At 43.5% G+C, this 19,170-nt stretch overlaps 1 protein-coding gene across 1 annotated transcript in view; it reads right to left on the bottom strand.

Moving 5' to 3' along the window:
* Window positions 1-9,904: 9,904 nt before the first annotated feature.
* TMEM163 (transmembrane protein 163) overlaps window positions 9,905-19,170 on the bottom strand; it is a 102,641-nt gene continuing 93,375 nt past the window's right edge. The window contains exons 6-8 of the mRNA XM_009895862.1: window positions 17,717-17,828; window positions 13,050-13,191; window positions 9,905-11,040 (exon numbers count right to left, since the gene is read on the bottom strand). Coding sequence (XP_009894164.1) covers window positions 10,980-11,040; window positions 13,050-13,191; window positions 17,717-17,828 — 315 coding nt within the window. The 3' untranslated portion in view covers window positions 9,905-10,979. The remainder of the gene's footprint in view (window positions 11,041-13,049; window positions 13,192-17,716; window positions 17,829-19,170) is intronic.

Raw genomic sequence — 19,170 nt, 5'->3', positions numbered from 1 at the left:
TGAGGTGTTGGGTTTGCGGATAAAGCCGTCCGTACGTGGAAGTGCACGGGGCTGATTCCTGGTGCTACCAGGAGAATACAGTCCTTTGATGACACCTAAATTTACAGCTCTCAGTGGGGAGGGAACTCTGGATATTCAGCTTATTGCAGATGTTTTTCTTTTTAATGCTACCGCTTTTCTGCAAGAAGAGCATTTTGCCGAATAGCTGTCGATGGGGTTTCAGTTGGAGATGGCGGAGCGGGGCTGCAGGCAGAGGCAGAGCTGGGACTCTGCGTCTTCCCCGCTCAGCGCTGCTCCCAGCTGCCGGTGCCCGCTTTTGCAACTTCCCTATGGACAGGCGTGCAGACCTGCTGAAAGGTTCTGTTGATACCAACAACAAAGCAGGTGATGGCTTCTCTCCTCACTTAATCATGTTGTACTACGATCCTTTAAAATCCCAATCAACCTCTTTGGTTTATCCTTGATATGAAAGACGTGCCCTCCCCTCTCAAAAATGAGTGGCCCATCTCAATTACAAAGATGATGTACGAGTTTGCGGCACTTTTCACATAAACAAAATCCAAATTGCTTTCTCAGGTATGTGTTTTGCTCATAGTGCATTTCAGGACCAGATTTTGCTAGTAAAATAAATTAAATGGGATGAATCGGGCTGGATACAATCTCATCCAAGTCTAATTAACTTCATGACTCCCACTGGCTTCAGTGGTAGCAGAACGCCTTCATTAATTTTTTCTTCAAATTAAAAAAGCAGCTCTCCCTTTTTAATAACTATAAAGCACTGTATCTTATAAGATAAAGACCAAACACTGCAGGTTATATTGTACACATATCAGGAGCCAGCTTTGCTTGCTGTTACAGCATATATCATCTCTAAGTTGATGTTACTTATTAAAATATCAGTTGAAAACTTGGTTAAATAGCTGTTCAGTCTATAGTTTGGAGCTGGAGGCGTGGGGTGTTTGTTGTTTTGTTGTTTGGGGTTTTTTTACGAGTCTATTAGTTACCAGTTTCTAATTTCACAGTCTTTTTTCCAGGGGTGCTAACATTTTGGCATGGCTATTTCTTTGTGATGTTTGCCCTACGGCTGCTATGCCTTCAACTTCTCACTTGCGATCTTTTTCCATTTGTAGTTCTCCTTTGGTCCCATCGTTACAGGGACGGCTGTAAAGTCGAGGAGAATAACGCACTGACAGACATTTGCTTTCGTTCAGGTGGAAAAGGCCAGGGACACATCTGGTTTCACTGAGATACGCTTTAATAATATTGCTGTAAATGTAACATCAAAACATATTGTTTTATGGGCAGTGACTTAAATCTCGTCTTCATCTTTTTAAGCAGCTCTATAGGTGGTTTTTTTTTTAATTAGTTTGTAATTTCCGCATATTATATTCAAATGGAATGTGTAAACAGCAAACTCCGTGTACCAAGTGTAAAATGTTTACTGTAGGAACGTGTTGAAAATAGCAGCAGCTGAACCCCAGAGTGCCTCAGATGTGAGGCATTGTTCGTGTTCTTTCTTACAGGGAAAAACAACCAAGTGCAGCCCTTGCCCACGTGTCTTGCTTTTATAGCTGTAATCCTTCGCATATTCATAGAAATATGAACATCCACTAGTATGTTTTAATTCAGCAGACCTCTCTCTCTCAACAGTGCTAAGCCACCCATTTATTAAATGGGTGAATAAAATCAGGTCCTCAAAGTTGTGATGAAATGAGTAATAACTCCACCTTGCACACAGAGAAACTGCTTTAAAAAATTCCGTTGTAATTGAGTGAATAATACCCTTCTCTCTGCTGGGCAGAGCAGTGCAGGTGCCGTTGAGCTAAGGGGGGCTATGCGCGGCAGCAGAGTTTGTCCCCTTGCGTAAGGGCTTGCATCAAACCCTGCAGCATGGTGGACCAATCCCGCCGTCCTCCCGTTTCACAGCAACGATTAACATGCGGCTGCTTCTCCGCACAGGGAAATGCATCCGTATCGCACTGCGCTGTCGTACCTGCGGATACCGGCCCTCGGGCAGCGCTGCTCCGCTCTGCTCTGCAGGGTAGAGGCAAAATCCTCGGCTTTAAGGAGAGCATGGAAATAACGCTGTGGGATTTACTGGAGCCATCCGGGCACCCGGCAAAGCGCACGCGGCACGGCCTGGCTCCGGGGCCAGCAGCTGCTAAGTAGTGTGTAATCTCAAATAGGTACACGATAAATCAAGTTCAATTGCTGTCTGAAGGCAGTTAATTTTAACAGAGTTATCCCCAGAACTAATTTGTTACATTTGTTAGCGGGTGTTTTGCAGCACAGTGACAGCAAAAACCGTCTTTAAGAAGTCATGGGTGGGTTTGGTTTTCACGAAGGAATCTAGCGGAGGAGGAGGAAATGGCAGTTTTTCCCAAAGGAAAAAAAGAGTAAATTTTATGAGAAAAGTTACCCTGCGGATTCTGAGAAAGCAAAATGAGGGAATATCTCCAAAGCTAGTTTGAGCTTGAAGAAGTTGATCTCCTTGAGGTTGCCAGGCTGACCACCGCGGGGAGGTCCTCGGAGGGCAGTCTGGGGCAGCTCTTTGGCTTCTGGTCTGAGTCGTTCCCTGGAGGAGGCTCCTTCTCCACAGGGGAAGGGGGTCAAAGTCTGAATAATGCCCATAGCACTGTAAATTGGAAAAAAAAACGTAGTGAAATTTGTAAAAATAAAAGATTGCTGCTTTTTTGGAGCTAATAATTTGAAGTCAATGACAGTTTTTATATGTACATGAGAACTTGAGGGTCAGGCTGGTACTATGTGCGTTTGGTTTGAATTCTCTCCAAAAAGGTTGATCCTTTGTTTTATTTAAATGGTTGTGTTCCACTATATTACGTTCAAGCAGTTTCAGAAAGAACAGAACACAGTGGTTCAGATACTGTCAAGTTACTGGGGTTCCATAGGATGGGATTTTTTTTTTTTTTATTTTATTTTTTTTTAGAAAAGTAAATGTCTGTACTCTAATGGCATAGAAAAAATGCTTTGTTTTCACTGTTGTAGAAAAAAAAACTAGGGAGAACTTTATTTTTCAATAAACCTTTTTCTTGTGTGATTTGGATTATTAATTGCTTTGTGCTTAAATGGGAAGTGTGTGAGCTGCCATTTATCCAAAATTGCGTTTCTGTGGCTTTCCCCGGCGGTTGTGCAGCCGGGCATTTCTGCTGCCAGCCCACCTCTTCAGAGGTGAGCATGAACAGTCCCACCCACCCACATCGCGACCAGAAGAACAACAGGCAAGTACTTCTCTTTTTCCTTTGTTTTGTTTTAAATCCAAGCTGGATAATGGATAAAATCAAGGCTTTGTTTAGGAGAGCAGTTTTGCCACAGCTGTAGTTAGGAATTCTTGGTTTCCTAGAAATTTCCGGCACACAAGGAAGACTGTGGAATTGCACAGTGGGACACGGATACACAAGACTTACTGGCGCAATACACTGTGGAGTTCAAACCCAAAAGCTGCGCTGTGGTACGGTAACAGCTTTGGGGTGTTGTCTTTCAAGATCAAGGTCTAAATGAATGCAAAGAGCTTGGGTGGCTTATGAAATACTCACATCTGGAACAAGAGCTCAAGTGTGAGACGATGTGCCTGCGTTGCTTCAGTCGGCATCGCTCCCACGCTGGGCTCAGGTTCTGGCAGTTTGAACTTCCACCTGGGAGTCTCTGCCAAAACTGTCAGGGGGACGGGAACTCGTGTCTTAGGGGGGGCGGCGTGGGCACTCGGTGCACTTGATGGGTGCCACGTGAAATCACCGTGGAGGTTGTGAAGACATATATCCAAAAAGATGAACAATATAAATGTCCACAGAGTGAAACTTCTTCTGCGGAACGCTCGGTTTGGGTGGGTTGTCCCCCTTCTGCTGAGAGGCTCCGTCCGCCCCCTTCAGCTCTTGCCAGCCCGGCCCGGCCTGAGGGAGGGCGCCTCTGGTGTCAGCTTCTGCTGGGAACGGTGAGAGGTTTCGGTGCAGGTGTCCAAGAGTAATGGAACCACCGATGTGGGAGCAGTATGTAGTATAAAATGAATAGTAAAAAGACCCAACTGACCAATCAAAAGCCCAAGGCCAGTTCTTTATCTGTTCTAAAAATGTCCATCTGTAACGTAGCTGCTATCTACTTTTAAAAACTACACTGGAGAGAAGCAACTGCTCCCTTCCTTACAACAATACCTTTTCCAAGTTTTTTGTGTGCTTTTTTTTTCTTTACATGTGGCCACACAGAACTGAGTAATGTAAACTCAGAATAGTACAGAGGTCAGGAACTATCAACTTGGGATCCTTTTTGTTTTCCCTGTCCCAATTAATGATGCACAACGCTGGTAAGCAATAGCTTAAAGAAAAATGTCAAACTGAAGGGGGACGGTGAAAGGTCTGCAGAGTGGGAGAGGGCTTGTGCCTTGGGTTTGGCTATCCAGCTGCACAGTCTAGTCATGAGCCAGAATTAGGGAGTTTAGTGCATCGTGGCTACACGATGGGTTTCTGCTGCCCGTTGCTGGCAGTGCTTCTGCAAAAGCCTTTTATTACTGTTCCAGGGCGGTGAAGTACATGAATATCCTTCACCAGTTGCCCCTAATCATAGAATGGTTTAGGTTGGAAGGGACCTTAAAGACCATCCAGTTCCAACCCCCTGCCATGGGCAGGGACACCTCCCACCAGCCCAGGTTGCTCAAAGCCCCATCCAGCCTGGCCTTGAACACCTCCAGGGATGGGGCAGCCACAGCTTCTCTGGGCAACCTGTGCCAGTGTCTCACCATGCTTAGAGTGAAGATTTTCTTCCTAGTATCTAATCTAAATCTACCTTCTTCCAGTTTGAAGCCATTCCCCCTCATCTTATCACTACATGCCCTTGTAAAAAGTTCCTCTCCAGCTCTCCTGTAGCCCATTTAGGTACTGGAAGGCTGCGATAAGTTCTCCCCAGAGCCTTCTCTTCTCCAGGCTGTACAACCCCAACTCTCTCAGCCTCTCCTCATAGGAGAGGTACTCCAGCCCTCGGATCATCTTCATGGCCCTCCTCTGGACATGCTCCAACAGGTCCATGTCTTTCCTATGTTGGGGGCTCCAGAGCTGGACACAGTACTCCAAGTGGGGTCTGTGTTTCCCTGGCATACTTCACCTCGGGTTAAAATGGGTGAAAATTTTGTCGGTTCTGTGTTGCTATTCAATATACCATAATTCCCAAATGTTTCCTAACATCAAAATGAATTAGTGGAGGACACTGCTTATTCAGTCCCTTGTTCTGGTTATTTTTGGAAGCATTTTCCTTCCTGTTTCCTTCCCTTAATTATTGCTCAGCTTCGACATTATAAGGAGACATCTGTAAAATGGTGAGCAGCTAGAGTCAGATGTGGTCTGTGTTGCAGTCACATAATGGAAAAAAAATGTATGAAAATTGGAACTTGAAATAAAAAATACACACGTTGTGCAGCTGTATTGGAAAGATCATTGGGGGAGCTTAAATACTAAATTCTTCAACTCTCACACACTTCGACTGGGTTCAGGCAAACTCCAGCTGGTAGAGAGGCCACAGATGGAAACATTTTGCAGGGACTTTGTGCGGCTCTCAAAAGCCTCATCTCACACCAACACGTCCTCTTCAGCGTGCGAGAGACGGAGCAGCCCAGTTTATGGCCTTACAATGCTCTGTAGTTCTGTCTGTGCCGGTCGGGTCTTGCACATTTTATTATTTTCCTGATTACGGACATTGTGTTTAACTAAAATCCCAGTAGTAAGTCTTTGTTGCCAAAAAAATCGAATCTTGTTTGCAGTGAACAGGCTGCAGCCGGTAAGTCTTGCTGTAGGGCCCGCTTTGTCTTGTGGCCCCTTGCCGCGGCGGTCCTCCCTCGCTGGGGCCGTGCTGAGGCTCCTGAGGAGCGCCGGCTGATGGCATCTGCCTCGGGGACACCTGTGAGCAGGTTTCTGGGGAGAGAAACTTGAAAAGGAAAAAAAGTGCTGGACAAAAATGCTGGAAGAGTAACACCACCTCTAAAGCAAACGTCCTGAGGTGTGAGACTTGGCATCACAGCACGTAACAACTGTGCAGTACCGGGACAGCGGCTCTTTGGAGTGAAAGCTGCTAAATCTCTAGAGACTCCTTAGCTGTAATTTCCTCCTCACTGCCATAGGAGGGAGGAATCGATGAGATTTGGCCAAGGCCGTGCTGCAGCCTTGGATTCTGCCTGATGGGTCAGCCCCTTGAAAGGCGGTTGGCGTTTCCTGTGCCTTGGCCATTTTGAATAGGTGTCGCCTTGACTCCACTCCTGCCTCCGTGGTGAGGAGATGGGCGACCGTCCTGTAAGGCCTGTGTCGTTAAGAGCTGAGTTCAGAAGAACAGCGGGGTTGGTGGCAACAGTGTGAGCTGACAAAGTGGGATGTTTCCTAGTTACTTGCCAAAGTTAGAAGAGCGGCCCTCCTGTGCAGGCTTTGGATAAACGTTCTTTCAGCGTCCCAGCACCCGAGCTTTTTTGCTGGTGCCCGTGTCAGTCCCTGCACGCCGGGTTCTCCTCATCTCCTCTCGCACGCTGCCAGAGCAACAGCCGTGCTGACCACCGTGGGTAACTGAGTGCACTAAACGGGTAAACACTGAAGAACCGCTCAGTACTGCCTCAAATACCGATCTCGTGGCTGAAAGGAAAACATCAGCTCCCAAATGTGGGAGGAACAGGAGAGGGAAGTATCCCTGAGTTGTCTGCTATTTGATTTAATTATGATCTCCAGTTGCGTAACCTGGACCCACATGCCAGGCCACAGGAATGTGTTTTTGTGTGCTACTCCTGCCTAGTTACTGGTCCTCCCTAAACACAGGCTGGGCGATGTGCTTTGTCACAGCACCACTTGGTGGCAGCGCACCTAAGGCGGAGTAGCAGCACACTCCCCGGAGCAGTGGTGAGAAAGGACAAGTGCTGCGAGCACAGCAAAACCCTTTCCTCCCTGCAGGCTCTGGAGGGGCCATCAGCACAAGTCCACGTACCCCAGGGATAATCGCTGGGCAAGTAGCTCCAGCGGGTCCTTATCTCTGGCGCTGCAGAGGCAGTTTGCTGCTGTCGTGACCTGTTTAATACTCCAGGCTCGGAGACTTCAAAAGAAAAGGGGTAGTAAAGATACTTATTGAGTTTAAATTTGACTATCTAGGAAAATGCATTGCCAGGTTGGGAACAAACATTCCTGCGTTGCGTCTCATTGAGGCTTAATACCCGTCTAGTGACCCAGCAGCTCCATGAGCTGGCCCACAAAACAAAAAATGCCAGAAATAGCTACAGTTTTTCCCAGGCAGCTGGGACGGCAGCAACGCAAACGGTATTATTAATGGTAAGTGACGCTGTGGTTCATTCCCACATGCAGGTACACCTAGAGCTGAATTTGCCCACCTCTGAGAAGCTTCTTGTCTGGGGTCTTTGCTTCAGGTCCATTTCTGGAGCACCGTTTTCAGCAAGGAGCTTCTTTTGAGGCTCCATTTTTCATTTTTCCACCATGGTTGGATGAAGCTTATTTATGGCTTACCTAATATTGCTAGAAGTGAAATGGGACTAAATCAACACAGGAAGTTAGTCTGGCAACTTCTTGATGACAGTCTGGGCTCAAAGAACCTAGCTGTTAGCTAGAAGTGGACTGTTATCACTTGCCATTATTAAACTACACCTCGTGCCCAGCTGGTGCATGCGGGGCATGGCTTGGGATTCAAGATTGCAGCTGGCGTAATCCTTACTGTGAGAGTTTTTGACCGCTTCCTTCTCTGCTGAACAATATGGCCACATTCAGAGCAGCTGCTCAGATTCGTAGGCACTTTCAGGGATTAGTTTGCAATTCTGAGCTTGGCCAGACTTTAATAAGTAAGTGTCATTTTGCAGTCTCTGCACTGGCCAGTGCTGGTCCTTGTATGAACACTGAAGTTCCTTCCTTATGTCCTGCGCACAACAGAGAGGATTTGACAGGGCTGACGAGCTGCTGTGGCCCATGATCACCACGCAAAGGATTATGTTGGCCAGCGCCAAGTTTCAGGTGAGTAGTCCAAGTGCTTTTGAGCTATTACAGCTTTTGAGAAGTCCACCTTCACTTCGCTTAGCTGGAAGCACGCTTGTTACCGCATAGTTAGAAAAATCAACAGATGCAGGTATTTAATAAAGAAAACTAATATAGACAGTGTTACCTTTGAGGGTGGCTGGCTAGAGCAGAGTGGCTCAGTAAATTGGATGAGCAGTTATTTTCTCTTCTATTGTCATATACCACACAAAGTCTCCCTGACGCTAGCTGGCTCTATCAGCAGGTATGTGCTTTCATTTCTGAGTATTATTATTTCCCGGTCTTTTTCCTTTTAAGAATAACAAGTATTTCGGTTATTTTCTTGTCTTTACCTGCTAATACCAGGAACGCTTTGAAGGACCTGTGGTAACTGAAAAGTTTCTGCAAAAAGGTTTAAATTATTCTGATAAGGAAAAGTATGATTAACTTGTTTAACCACATCTCCTTTTCAAAGGCTACGCAGCTGGAGTCTGTACTTACTTAAATACATCCTCTAGGAGCATTCCGGTGTTCCAGAAAAAAGTGTGAAATTACGTTTACTCAGTGTTTAGCTTTGCTTTGTGCATGAACACATCTGCGTAGTCCTCTGCTCCTATTTACACTCAGCATTTTAACAACATTACTTAATGTTTGAGCTGGGCGTTGGTTTGGATGTCCTACATCCTTTCAATGGCCTAGGACTTGTGTGCTGCACAGATTACGTCAGAAGATAAGTATCGTGGCAGGGCCAAGTGGCACACCTTCTCACGTCCCTTCAGAAGCAGTTGGCGCTGCCCTCTCCTAGAAACAGGCTGCTGGAGCGCATGGCCCTGCGCAGCAGCACTTCTAATAGTTCCCAAGTGTCATTCTCACAACCAGCAATGGGACTAGAGAAATAATACAGTCCCTAGAGAGGCAGAAGAGGGTAAACAGCACTAATAAAACTAACAAACCCATGAAATAGCTGTGTTCAGGCTCTGGTTCTATGATTCTGAGGCTGAAGATGCTTGACAAAAGCTAGTTAATCAGCAGGGAAATACCTGTTTCACAGCTCACTTCATGGAACTATGAGTTAGAGAAGCAGCACAGTGGGAAAATATCAGGACTAAGGAAAAGCATAACAAATTAAGAACTTGTGTAGGAAGAAAGGGTCTTGGGGTGGCATTTGATATTTAAAAATCCACCTGTGATGGGTACAGTGATGACTCCTATACTTTCTGGAGCCCTCGCTGAAGGCATTTGTGAAGTAGCTCCTTTGTCTTGTGAAGCGTTGTACTTACTTTCATCTTACTGCTGAGTGACATGATGATCTCTGACATCATCCTATGACAGCAAGGCACAAGCAGCATCAGCACTGATTGACAGCAACAATATCATAAAGTTTGCACAGAAATATTTACACAAACTTAACTGATCCAAAATATGTGTAAACGAACTATACCAGCAAAACAAAATTCATTTTACTGTAAAGAATCTTCTGGTTCAAGCAGAACCAAGTGTCATCTTTCCAGTATTGTGAACGTCAAATAGGCACGGTCAGGTCAGTGAAACCTTTGGGTGGTCTCTTCCTACATATATCGTTTGGAGTTGGCTTTTACTAAAGACCCTTAAGGATCTGGCTGAGACCTTGCTAAGTGACATGGGATGGGAAATACGGTTTTAGCATCACAAGGGACCAGTAAAAAAATCAGCGTTCCCCACTGTACAGTCTAATTGGACACCTACTCTAGTTTCTGTAGTCTATTGTCGTATAGAAATGCCCATTTCTAACTACTTGGCTACTTACCATGGTCCCATTTCAAACTCTACAGTGGGCTGCCTATTTTTTATCCACCTGTGATAAACAGAAGCAACAATACTGGTTCTGTGTTGTGAAAACCAACCTGGAATATATAAAATAAAGAGAAAATGGATATAGCCAGAGAATCCAGTTTAATAGGCTGCTATACAGGAAGACTTTGTTCTATGATACATTCTGGAAATAAGTTTTCAAATGTTACTTACAGATACTGTATAAAATAGATACCAGTTTTATTGATTATACATCAAGAGTCTTTGATAATTTAACCTGCTATTAAGTAATATATAAGATGTGTGATGGAACGTGAGCAACACTTTACAGGACAATCTAAATCTAATAAATAGATCTGAACCTCACCACCAGATTGAGCCACTGCTGTGCCGTCATCAGACTACAGAGCAACCACAAAGTCACACACGCTGGTACATCTGCGTATAGTATAACAGAAAAATCCCATTCCTCAAGCAGCTCCTCTTCCTTGCACGACTTTTTGGCTTTGGTCTGTACAGTAATACTCCGTGTGTGCTTGTTTGGTCCATGCAAAGCTATGAACAGTGCCTCGTTAAGAAAAATAGACTTTAAATTGAAGAGGTATAGTTCCAGTTAAGTTAGGATTAAAATGAAGTATCTCTCTGATCACAGAAAGGTTTGTACCTGCTCTTTCTGTGCGGCTATTTGAATGGGAGGGAGGAAGTAGCTACTTAAGTGTTTTAAGCAACACAGCTCTTGGTGTCCAGACTCTACATAGGATACTCTGTCAGCCGAAGAGATTAGCAAGGATTGTACTTCTGTTACAGCATGTGTTTGGGAAAACGCAGGCCAGGGGAAAAGAAACCCAAGAGCTGAAACTGGCACTTCTTTACCCACAGGCTTACCACACCATGAAGAACACTTTCACTCTGGAATATACAACATGGCAGCTGGGTTAAAACTGTAAACTGCATGTTTTCTATTGTCACAGGAATCAATAGCATACTTGAAAAAAAACCAAAATGCTGCTGTTTTGCTGAATTGCAAGCAGTGTGCACATATGCCAGTTTTACAGAGAGATTTCCCATTAAAACAAACTTCAACAAAAACAGACCACGGGAAACAAACTGCATATTTAGTAAAATACCATTGGCACCACTTGCCAAAACGTACGATGCTGTAGTTTTACAGTCCTTACAGAGGAGATGGTGTGATCTTCACTCAAACATTTCATAATGGCGCGTTTGCCTTACGCGGGGTATCATATCGATAAGCAACCTGCAGAGGAAAGCACAGGAGTGTTGGTGCAGAGACACAGGAAAGCCTTGGAACTGGGGTGTTCGCTTTACTTATAAATATTTATTTTATGAATTATAAGGAACTCAGCTGTTGTAACAGCCTTATCTTGCTTTCTGCCGATCAGAATTAATTCCGCCCCACAATTAATTCTGCCCAAAAGGGAGTGTAAAACCAACTGTGTGGAGAGGGGCTCTCCTTTCGGAAGCCTGGATGCAGGGCGGCAGCGAGAAATTGAAATGCACAGCAGCAGTCGCTTCTGGCTGGAGAAGCCACGGAGGGATTAGTGGGAAAGAGACTGTTGTAGCAACCTGTTTCCCACCAGCCTGCTGGAAGAGGGTGTTTAACAGTAGAGAATTGCAGTAGCTTCACAAACTGTAAAATCAGGTAGTTGCCCAAACAGAATTTAGTTTTATCCTTTGTTAGCCTTCATTCTGTCTTGGTGACACAATGGCCGAGCGCGCTGTGGAGCAGACTGATGGCATGCGTGTAGCATCAGTTTCAGTGGCTGTACAAAATGCTTCTGATGCCTTTTGGTATTTTTAAATAAATAGTTTTGTATGGATTTGCCTCTACTGTTTTCCAGAACAGTTAGTTTTACAACGGAAATAGTGATTATAGTGGTATTCCCCATTAAAATGTTAATTTAATTTTCCAGGTTTTAAAAAAAAAAAACAAAACCAAAAAACTTCCAGATGAACAGCTACTGCAGCCTGCCCAAATGCCCAAAAGGGAGTGTAAAACCAACTGTGTGGAGAGGGGCTCTCCTTTCGGAAGCCTGGATGCAGGGCGGCAGCGAGAAATTGAAATGCACAGCAGCAGTCGCTTCTGGCTGGAGAAGCCACGGAGGGATTAGTGGGAAAGAGACTGTTGTAGCAACCTGTTTCCCACCAGCCTGCTGGAAGAGGGTGTTTAACAGTAGAGAATTGCAGTAGCTTCACAAACTGTAAAATCAGGTAGTTGCCCAAACAGAATTTAGTTTTATCCTTTGTTAGCCTTCATTCTGTCTTGGTGACACAATGGCCGAGCGCGCCGTGGAGCAGACTGATGGCATGCGTGTAGCATCAGTTTCAGTGGCTGTACAAAATGCTTCTGATGCCTTTTGGTATTTTTAAATAAATAGTTTTGTATGGATTTGCCTCTACTGTTTTCCAGAACAGTTAGTTTTACAACGGAAATAGTGATTATAGTGATTTTTCCAAGAATGGTATTCCCCATTAAAATGTTAATTTAATTTTCCAGGTTTTAAAAAAAAAAAACCAAACCCACACAGCTTCCAGATGACAGCTTACTGCAGCCTGCCCAAAGTCTGCTTCTCAACAGGCACAATTCCAATTAACTAAGATGCTACATCTGCCCTGTTCTCTTATGGCAGAAAGGGGGATAAAACACAAAACCACACAGCCAAGGGAAATTGTGGCAGCAATGAACTACATGACAGAGCTTCATTTGATTTTATTCTATTTCTAGTGTCATGAATCAAGAAAGTGTCTTAAAATTCAATAGAAAGACCATCCAAAACATAAGTGGCTAACCTTCAGCTCAGAAGTTGCTGTAGGGTAGGGCTAGGATGGAAAGCACTAGCGAGATCATTCTTTAAACTCGGCTGCCCTACCGTCAACCTCAACTTTCTTTGGAAAAAAACAGTGCTTAGAAATGTGCCATAAAAGCAACAGGGACTGATTTTATCCAAGCTCTGGGGTTATTTTTCAAAAATTTCAAACCTTGTATTTCCAAATTCAGGTATACAAAGGTCTTCTGAAATTATGCCAATTTCGTTTTAAGTCCTGGCTTCTTTCCAACTGATGTGAGACACACAATCTTCTATCCCTTGCCACACACTCTGCTTCAGTATTGGCAGCTAGTCTACTAAATTCCAGTGCCTGATTTTACTGGAGTCATGTAAGCCTTTGAGAGCTATGGCTTATTACGACAAAGAGCCTGCCCATCTGCTGGACATGCTGAAATACCTGCTAGCAGGAGATACTCACTTGATTCCATAGGCAAATATTGTAAGTCCAATTAAAACTCCTATACTGCCATCCAGATACCAGACAGAAGAATTGTGTTTAAAAACTTCTGCGCTAAGAAGGATGGAAAATCCCATTATTCCACCTACAAGAGAGTTGAAACCTAGAAGGGGGAAAAAACATAATTAAAGGAAGAACCAAATCTCAAGGCATTTGCTTTAACCATCTCGCCTAAGAAGAGGTAATCTGTAGGGAGACAAGCGTGTTATTATACCAGTGCCACCAGAGAGGAGCACAGAGCCTTGGGAGAGGTTACACAGAGGCACCTGTGTGCTCTTGCACTGCATGGAGGAGGAGGCAGTGCAATTTGTTCCCACGTTAGCCAGAGGTCTTTGCCACGCTTCATTTCAACAAAGCAAACACGGAATAGCTGGTGTCTGACCAGCGTGTAAGAACTCTGTCACTTGTCCTGCTGATATAAATAACTTGACATTCATTTCCCTGTACTGTGTGTCTTGAATTGGTCAGTCCCGATTGTTTTTCATTCCCTAGTTCCAAAACCCAATTCTAGCTGCTGTTTATTTCATAGGGCTTTCACCTCCTGATGCTAATTTTCCAAACAGCAATATTCCTTTAAAACACTGGACCTGCTCCATGTTGACTCTGACAGTTAAGCGCTTCTCTCTCTTGTAGCTGATCGCCATGAATGAACTAGCTCTGCGCTGTAAACCAGTGGCTGGCTGGCTGGGGGCTGGAGTACAACCCGGCTTATCTTCCAAAGAAGCCCACTTATCTTCCAAAGAACCTCTTCATAATATATGTACCATTGCTGCACGTCCAAATATCCCCTGTTAGAACTTCAAAGGCCACTTCATAAGGTACCCGAGGGCTCTCACTTTCTCTCAAAGGAAGGAAACTGGAGTCCAGTACACCCAAGGAGCTCAGGAAAAGGAAAATGGTTTTGCACAGTAACGTTTCAAAGATGTCCTCTTGCAGCTTTTCACCCCAGTCCATATATTTACTTACATGTATTTGGCACTATAGCTTAGAGCTGCATACACTGCTGAATGCATTAGGGAAGACATACAAGATAATCTGACGAATATTTTCCATTTATGCCTTGGATATATCACAGGGGCTTCCTATCAATTATTCACAATTTTTATGAACATCCTTTAAGATTCCTCTTTCTTTTTTAAACTTTGTCTCCAAGATTGTCCCACCAAAATTCCCCCAGAGCTTTTGAAATAACTAATGACATTATTCCTTCAACTCCTGTTTGATTTGTTATTGTTTGGGGAGGGTTAAGTCATTCTTTGTGGGTTTTTTTTTCCCCCAAATTCCCTTTTTCTGATTTTTTTCCCTTCAATAATCCAAAAGGTATTACTGTTCTTCTATTAAAAAAAAGTCACTGATAATGCATTCATTTGATGGATAAACATACTATTTAACCTAGTTAACAAATGAAAAATCAAATTTGAAATATTCTATATTGCTTTGGGAGTCAACGCTAATCAGCTGCTGCTTAGCCAGTTTTTTTCCAATTCCCCGTGACTGCCAACAACCGCATACATGACACGTATTCCTGAAGGACTCCTTTGATCCAGACCTCTCACAGTCAGTACTTACCTAAATCATCTTAAGCCTTTCTGAAAGATGTAGCTAAAAATTGACCTTTCCTAGGTATCCCTACAGCTGAGATACTCGTACAAACCATCAATATTGTGATGAAGACTCACCAGCTCCCTGTCGGTAGGTACTTAAATGCAAAGGAAACCCTGGCCTGGAAAAGCACACATAACTTAGCAAGTCTGTGGCAGAACGGGGCGTACAAAGGTTTCGAGCTTCCAGCCCGGCAAAGAAAAGGGGCTTGGGGCTTTTTTGGACTGTGGCAGTGCATGCTACCATTGGTATCACAGGTGTTGCATGTAAATGCCTGATTATTAGATTAATTACACCAGTATAGTTAAACCAACATAGACATAATTACTCTGTCAACACTCTAGTCTAGAATAATCCTGATCCTGTTTTATTCCCAGGCAATGTAACTTGAAGTGCTAATACATGTCAATTAGATATAGTGTGTGTGTATATATAAAGAATATATAAAGAATATTAAGTATAAATTAATTAACTATAAATTTAAACCAACATTACTTCCCCTGTTCCATCTTAAGTCAGAATCCATCAGCATGATATGCAAAAGGCAGTAACAACACATTTTCTTGCAATTATTAGCTGATGTTTCCAAATGATCTAAAAGCTACTTCCAAAGGAAATAATTGTTTTCTCTTCCCGACTGTCTTTCCATCAAACCTTTCTTTGCTGCTGTGGCAGGAAATCATGTAACGGCTGCAGGTATTAATCCAGACACCATGTTCTGCGCATACAGCTAGCACAGGAAAAAACAGGTGGCTAAATCTGGGAAGGAAACAGGTATCTAAAACCTACAGGAAAGCTGGCTGACATCACCTAGCTGTCACATCTCTGCATTTGTCCTCCGAGATGTTACAAAATTCAAGATAGGAAATGGCTGGGTTTATTGCCCAAAAGGCTGCAAGCTTTTGCTATAAACAGATTGTACAAATAACATTTTGCCTTACTCGGATTCAGAAATTTAGGCTTTAAAGAGATATTGTTGTTGAGCCCTACTCTAAAACAAAATTATTCTTTAAAAAAAAATAAATCGATAATAGACTTTGACATGTATGAGAAAGAATTTGCTGTTTTGAAAATAAACCTATTTTTCAGGAAGAAAAATGTACACTCTTGTTACTCAAAACAGTTTGTTGGTCTACAGCCAGTGGTCGCAGGAGGTAAATTAGCAGGAAACAGAAAACACTAAAAAAAGATATGCAAGGGAGTGCTTAACCTGTCTCAGCTGCTGAATCACATTGTCTCCTCCTGATTGTTAATAAATCAAATATATATGTAAAAACATCTTGTGAAAGAAGATATTTAACCACACATGGTAAGATCAGCCTCCTACATTTTCTAAAGTAGTTCGGAAGGAGAGAAAGGAGAGCGAGAAAGCCAGACCAAGGTAATTGTATACTTTATTCCCTAATTTTTTTAATCAAAGAATGAGCAATCTCCAGCTCAGAAGCAATATAATTAGCACAAGGATGTAATTACGGGGGAAGAGATTTCTGTGTCATACAGGAGACCAATCCAGAGCTAGCATTATTCAGGAATTTTTCAGCTAATATTTTGTCTGAAAAAAATGGCGTTTCAAAAACAAGCCACATTTTTTTAAAGGGAGGGTTAATCCTTTGCCTGCCTAGACACAGTTCTGAACCGGTCGACACGTCCCCCCATACACTCTGACAGCAAAGGCAGTCAGACTCCCTGGTCTGCAGTTCCCAGGATCCTTTCCAGAATCCCTTCTGCAGGTTGGAGATCTTTCTGTTTCAAAATGTCTAGGGTGGCAGAGTCCACAGCAAAGAATAAGATGACTGAACAGCGTGGTCTGCTGGGAGAGAATCACAACTGCAGGGAGGCAGTAGCTTAGTCGTAAACCCCACACTGCTGTTTTGATTCCTTTTTTGCTTGTTTTGTATTTAAAATATAAATACGCATGAAGTATTTATATAAGTGGGACAATATAAAATATAAATACTCATAATATGTGTTATCACCACAAAATTTTTGAGTACATTTAAATTACGTAAAATAAAGCAATTGTACGTATCCCTAGGGTAAGCTGAAAATTGAATTTCCTTAAAGCGAAACCTTTAGCAGAGTAAAATAATTTATGCACCACAATCCATGAATCATTAACATCCTACCGTGTATGTTTACAGAGTATTTCAAACTGTCCTGTGCTTGCAGGGAAAAACTGGTAGAGATTTGCAGGGCGCTGCGAAATCTCCGCCATCGCTGTGGCCTCACTTGTTTGCAGAGTAGATCACCGTGGCTTCCTGAAGATTCACAAGCTTGAGCCTCATCAGAAAGAGGCGCATCTGGACCTAAAACATGCCTTTGAACATACCCTTAAGACCAGCAACAGTCAGGCGCTACACACCCGAGCGAACAGAGTAAGGCAGTGAGGTCTTCTAAGGATATAGTGGAGGAGATTCGCCTTGTGCCGGAGTCCGGCAGGGCCAGCGGAGCGTGGGGCAGCAGGCAGGCAACGGCTTTGCTCTGCGCGTGCGATGCTCCACCAGCTCTACAGAGCGGCAGGAAAAGCACTACGGTGGCAAGCTAAGGCTACAGGGGGTATGTATGAATGATGGTTGCTGTTCCTGCTCAAGGCAGGGAGGCGTCTTCTGCAACAGACTTGCTTCGTTTTAACTGTAAGGATGAAACTGTTTACCGGGCAGTGAGGACAGACGTGACTTAACCAAAGCTATATAAATTGGTGTCGTATCCCTGCTCCATAGTCTAACCTCTGACTATTACACACCTAATTCATTATATGCTCAACCTCTAACTCTCTGTTATTGCTTACTATCCACACATTAACTGTTTGAATTCCACCAGACATACCTATTTCAGCTGAGATATCTATGCAAGAGGCTAGTGGTACCACAGACTGCCCTGGGTTTGGGGTTTCTTTCCATTTCCCAGTGGCCTTCTTATTTCAATGCTCTTTCACAGTTGCCCTCATGTGGGGGTCACTTGTATCTGCCGTGTCTGCAACATTCCCTGGAAGAGTCTTATAAATGCAGCACAAACTTCACACTCACCATCGGTTATCAGCGCTCTGCTTGTAAGGACCTTTCCCAGCATAAATTTGATTACTGCCAAGACAGTGCAAAGGATTCCACTTAAAACGGACACACTATACAGAAAATCATCCTGAAAGAAAAGATGTCAGACATTAGTATAGCTTCTGGTTGTGCCCCATATATTAAATGATAAATAGTAGTAGTTATTGTGCAATTATTTGTGCCACTGAACCTGAGAAAAAGATTTCCCGAGTTAGGACTTTCACAACAACGGGTGCTTATTTTGCTTACACTGCTGCCTGTAATTGCTGTTGCAAACATAATTAATGACGGTTCCAAGCAATAAATTTTGAATGGACCCAAACTCCTCAGAATCAGGAGGTTATATACCTGCAGGGCTGACTGCACACTGCCTAGTAATCTAGCGTCTAATGCAAACAGGAACGAAGTTCCCTCACGCAGGATAAAGGCTTGAGAGTCGAATCCCACTTACCAGACCTCTGCTGATTTTTGGTGTGAGAAATAACCATTTAATATTGATTCTGATTCCGCACTTAGTTTTGTTTGGTTTCCTTCTTCTAAGGTAAAGTCTGGTCCAAGCTACATCCGTAAGAGTTTTGATACTGATGTGCAACGTCAGGTTCCACTCTTTCTTAGAAAACAAATTTTCCATGGCCTTTCATTTCGCAGCTACAGAAATATCCCCATATTGCTTAATCTGAACGTGCAACACGGGCTCCCTGGGCTCCCTCAACACAGACCTGCCTGTCTACGTAGGGCAAATAAGAGGAACTCATTATTGTTTAGCACACGCTCTCTAAAAGGTCATCTGGAAGCACCTACCTCTTTCTGCTGGCTATTTTGTGTTGGGGTGGGGTGGGAGGAAACGCTCCTGGGCACTGAACCACCGGCACTGCAATATAGTGCCTAAAGGAGTCCCTGTGCCTTCTGCCCCCTGAGGTGCATCAGCCCAGAAGCTATGCAGAAAAACCCAAGCGAGCTCTTAGCACGCTTGCCTGCCATCTAACCACACAGCTTGGAAATAGATTAATTTATTACTCTTAATAGAAGCTTTATTTTAAGCTGCTGCAACATCAGTACAAATAAAGGAAAGAGGAAGAATTATTTATTTATTTTATCTGCAGGTCTAAGTGGGCCAGTGCCGCTGGGACCCTGTTACTGATTAAAACACTCTGGCAAAAATCCCCGTTGATAGTAAACATTGTCACGATGATTCATCATCGGCTCCCTCCATTTTCATTATTTTAGCAGCAATTCAAAACCCAAAGAAATAAAAAAATCGTTTTGAAAGCTGCTTAGGAAGATACAGGGAATTAGATTACCGATATAATGTACTCTCATCCCTAAATAAATCATTCAATATATTTTCATACAGTTTTTTTATGTCATATAATTTTCAAAGCCTACCTCACTCACTCTCAGTCATGGGCTCATTCTCTCTGGTCCTGGTA

Source organism: Charadrius vociferus, unplaced genomic scaffold, assembly GCF_000708025.1.
Source record: "Charadrius vociferus isolate BGI_N301 unplaced genomic scaffold, ASM70802v2 scaffold862, whole genome shotgun sequence".
Classification (NCBI taxonomy): Eukaryota; Metazoa; Chordata; class Aves; order Charadriiformes; family Charadriidae; genus Charadrius; species Charadrius vociferus.
The sequence above is the reverse complement of the archived record's forward strand: the minus strand, read 5'-3'. Positions and strand labels throughout refer to the sequence as shown.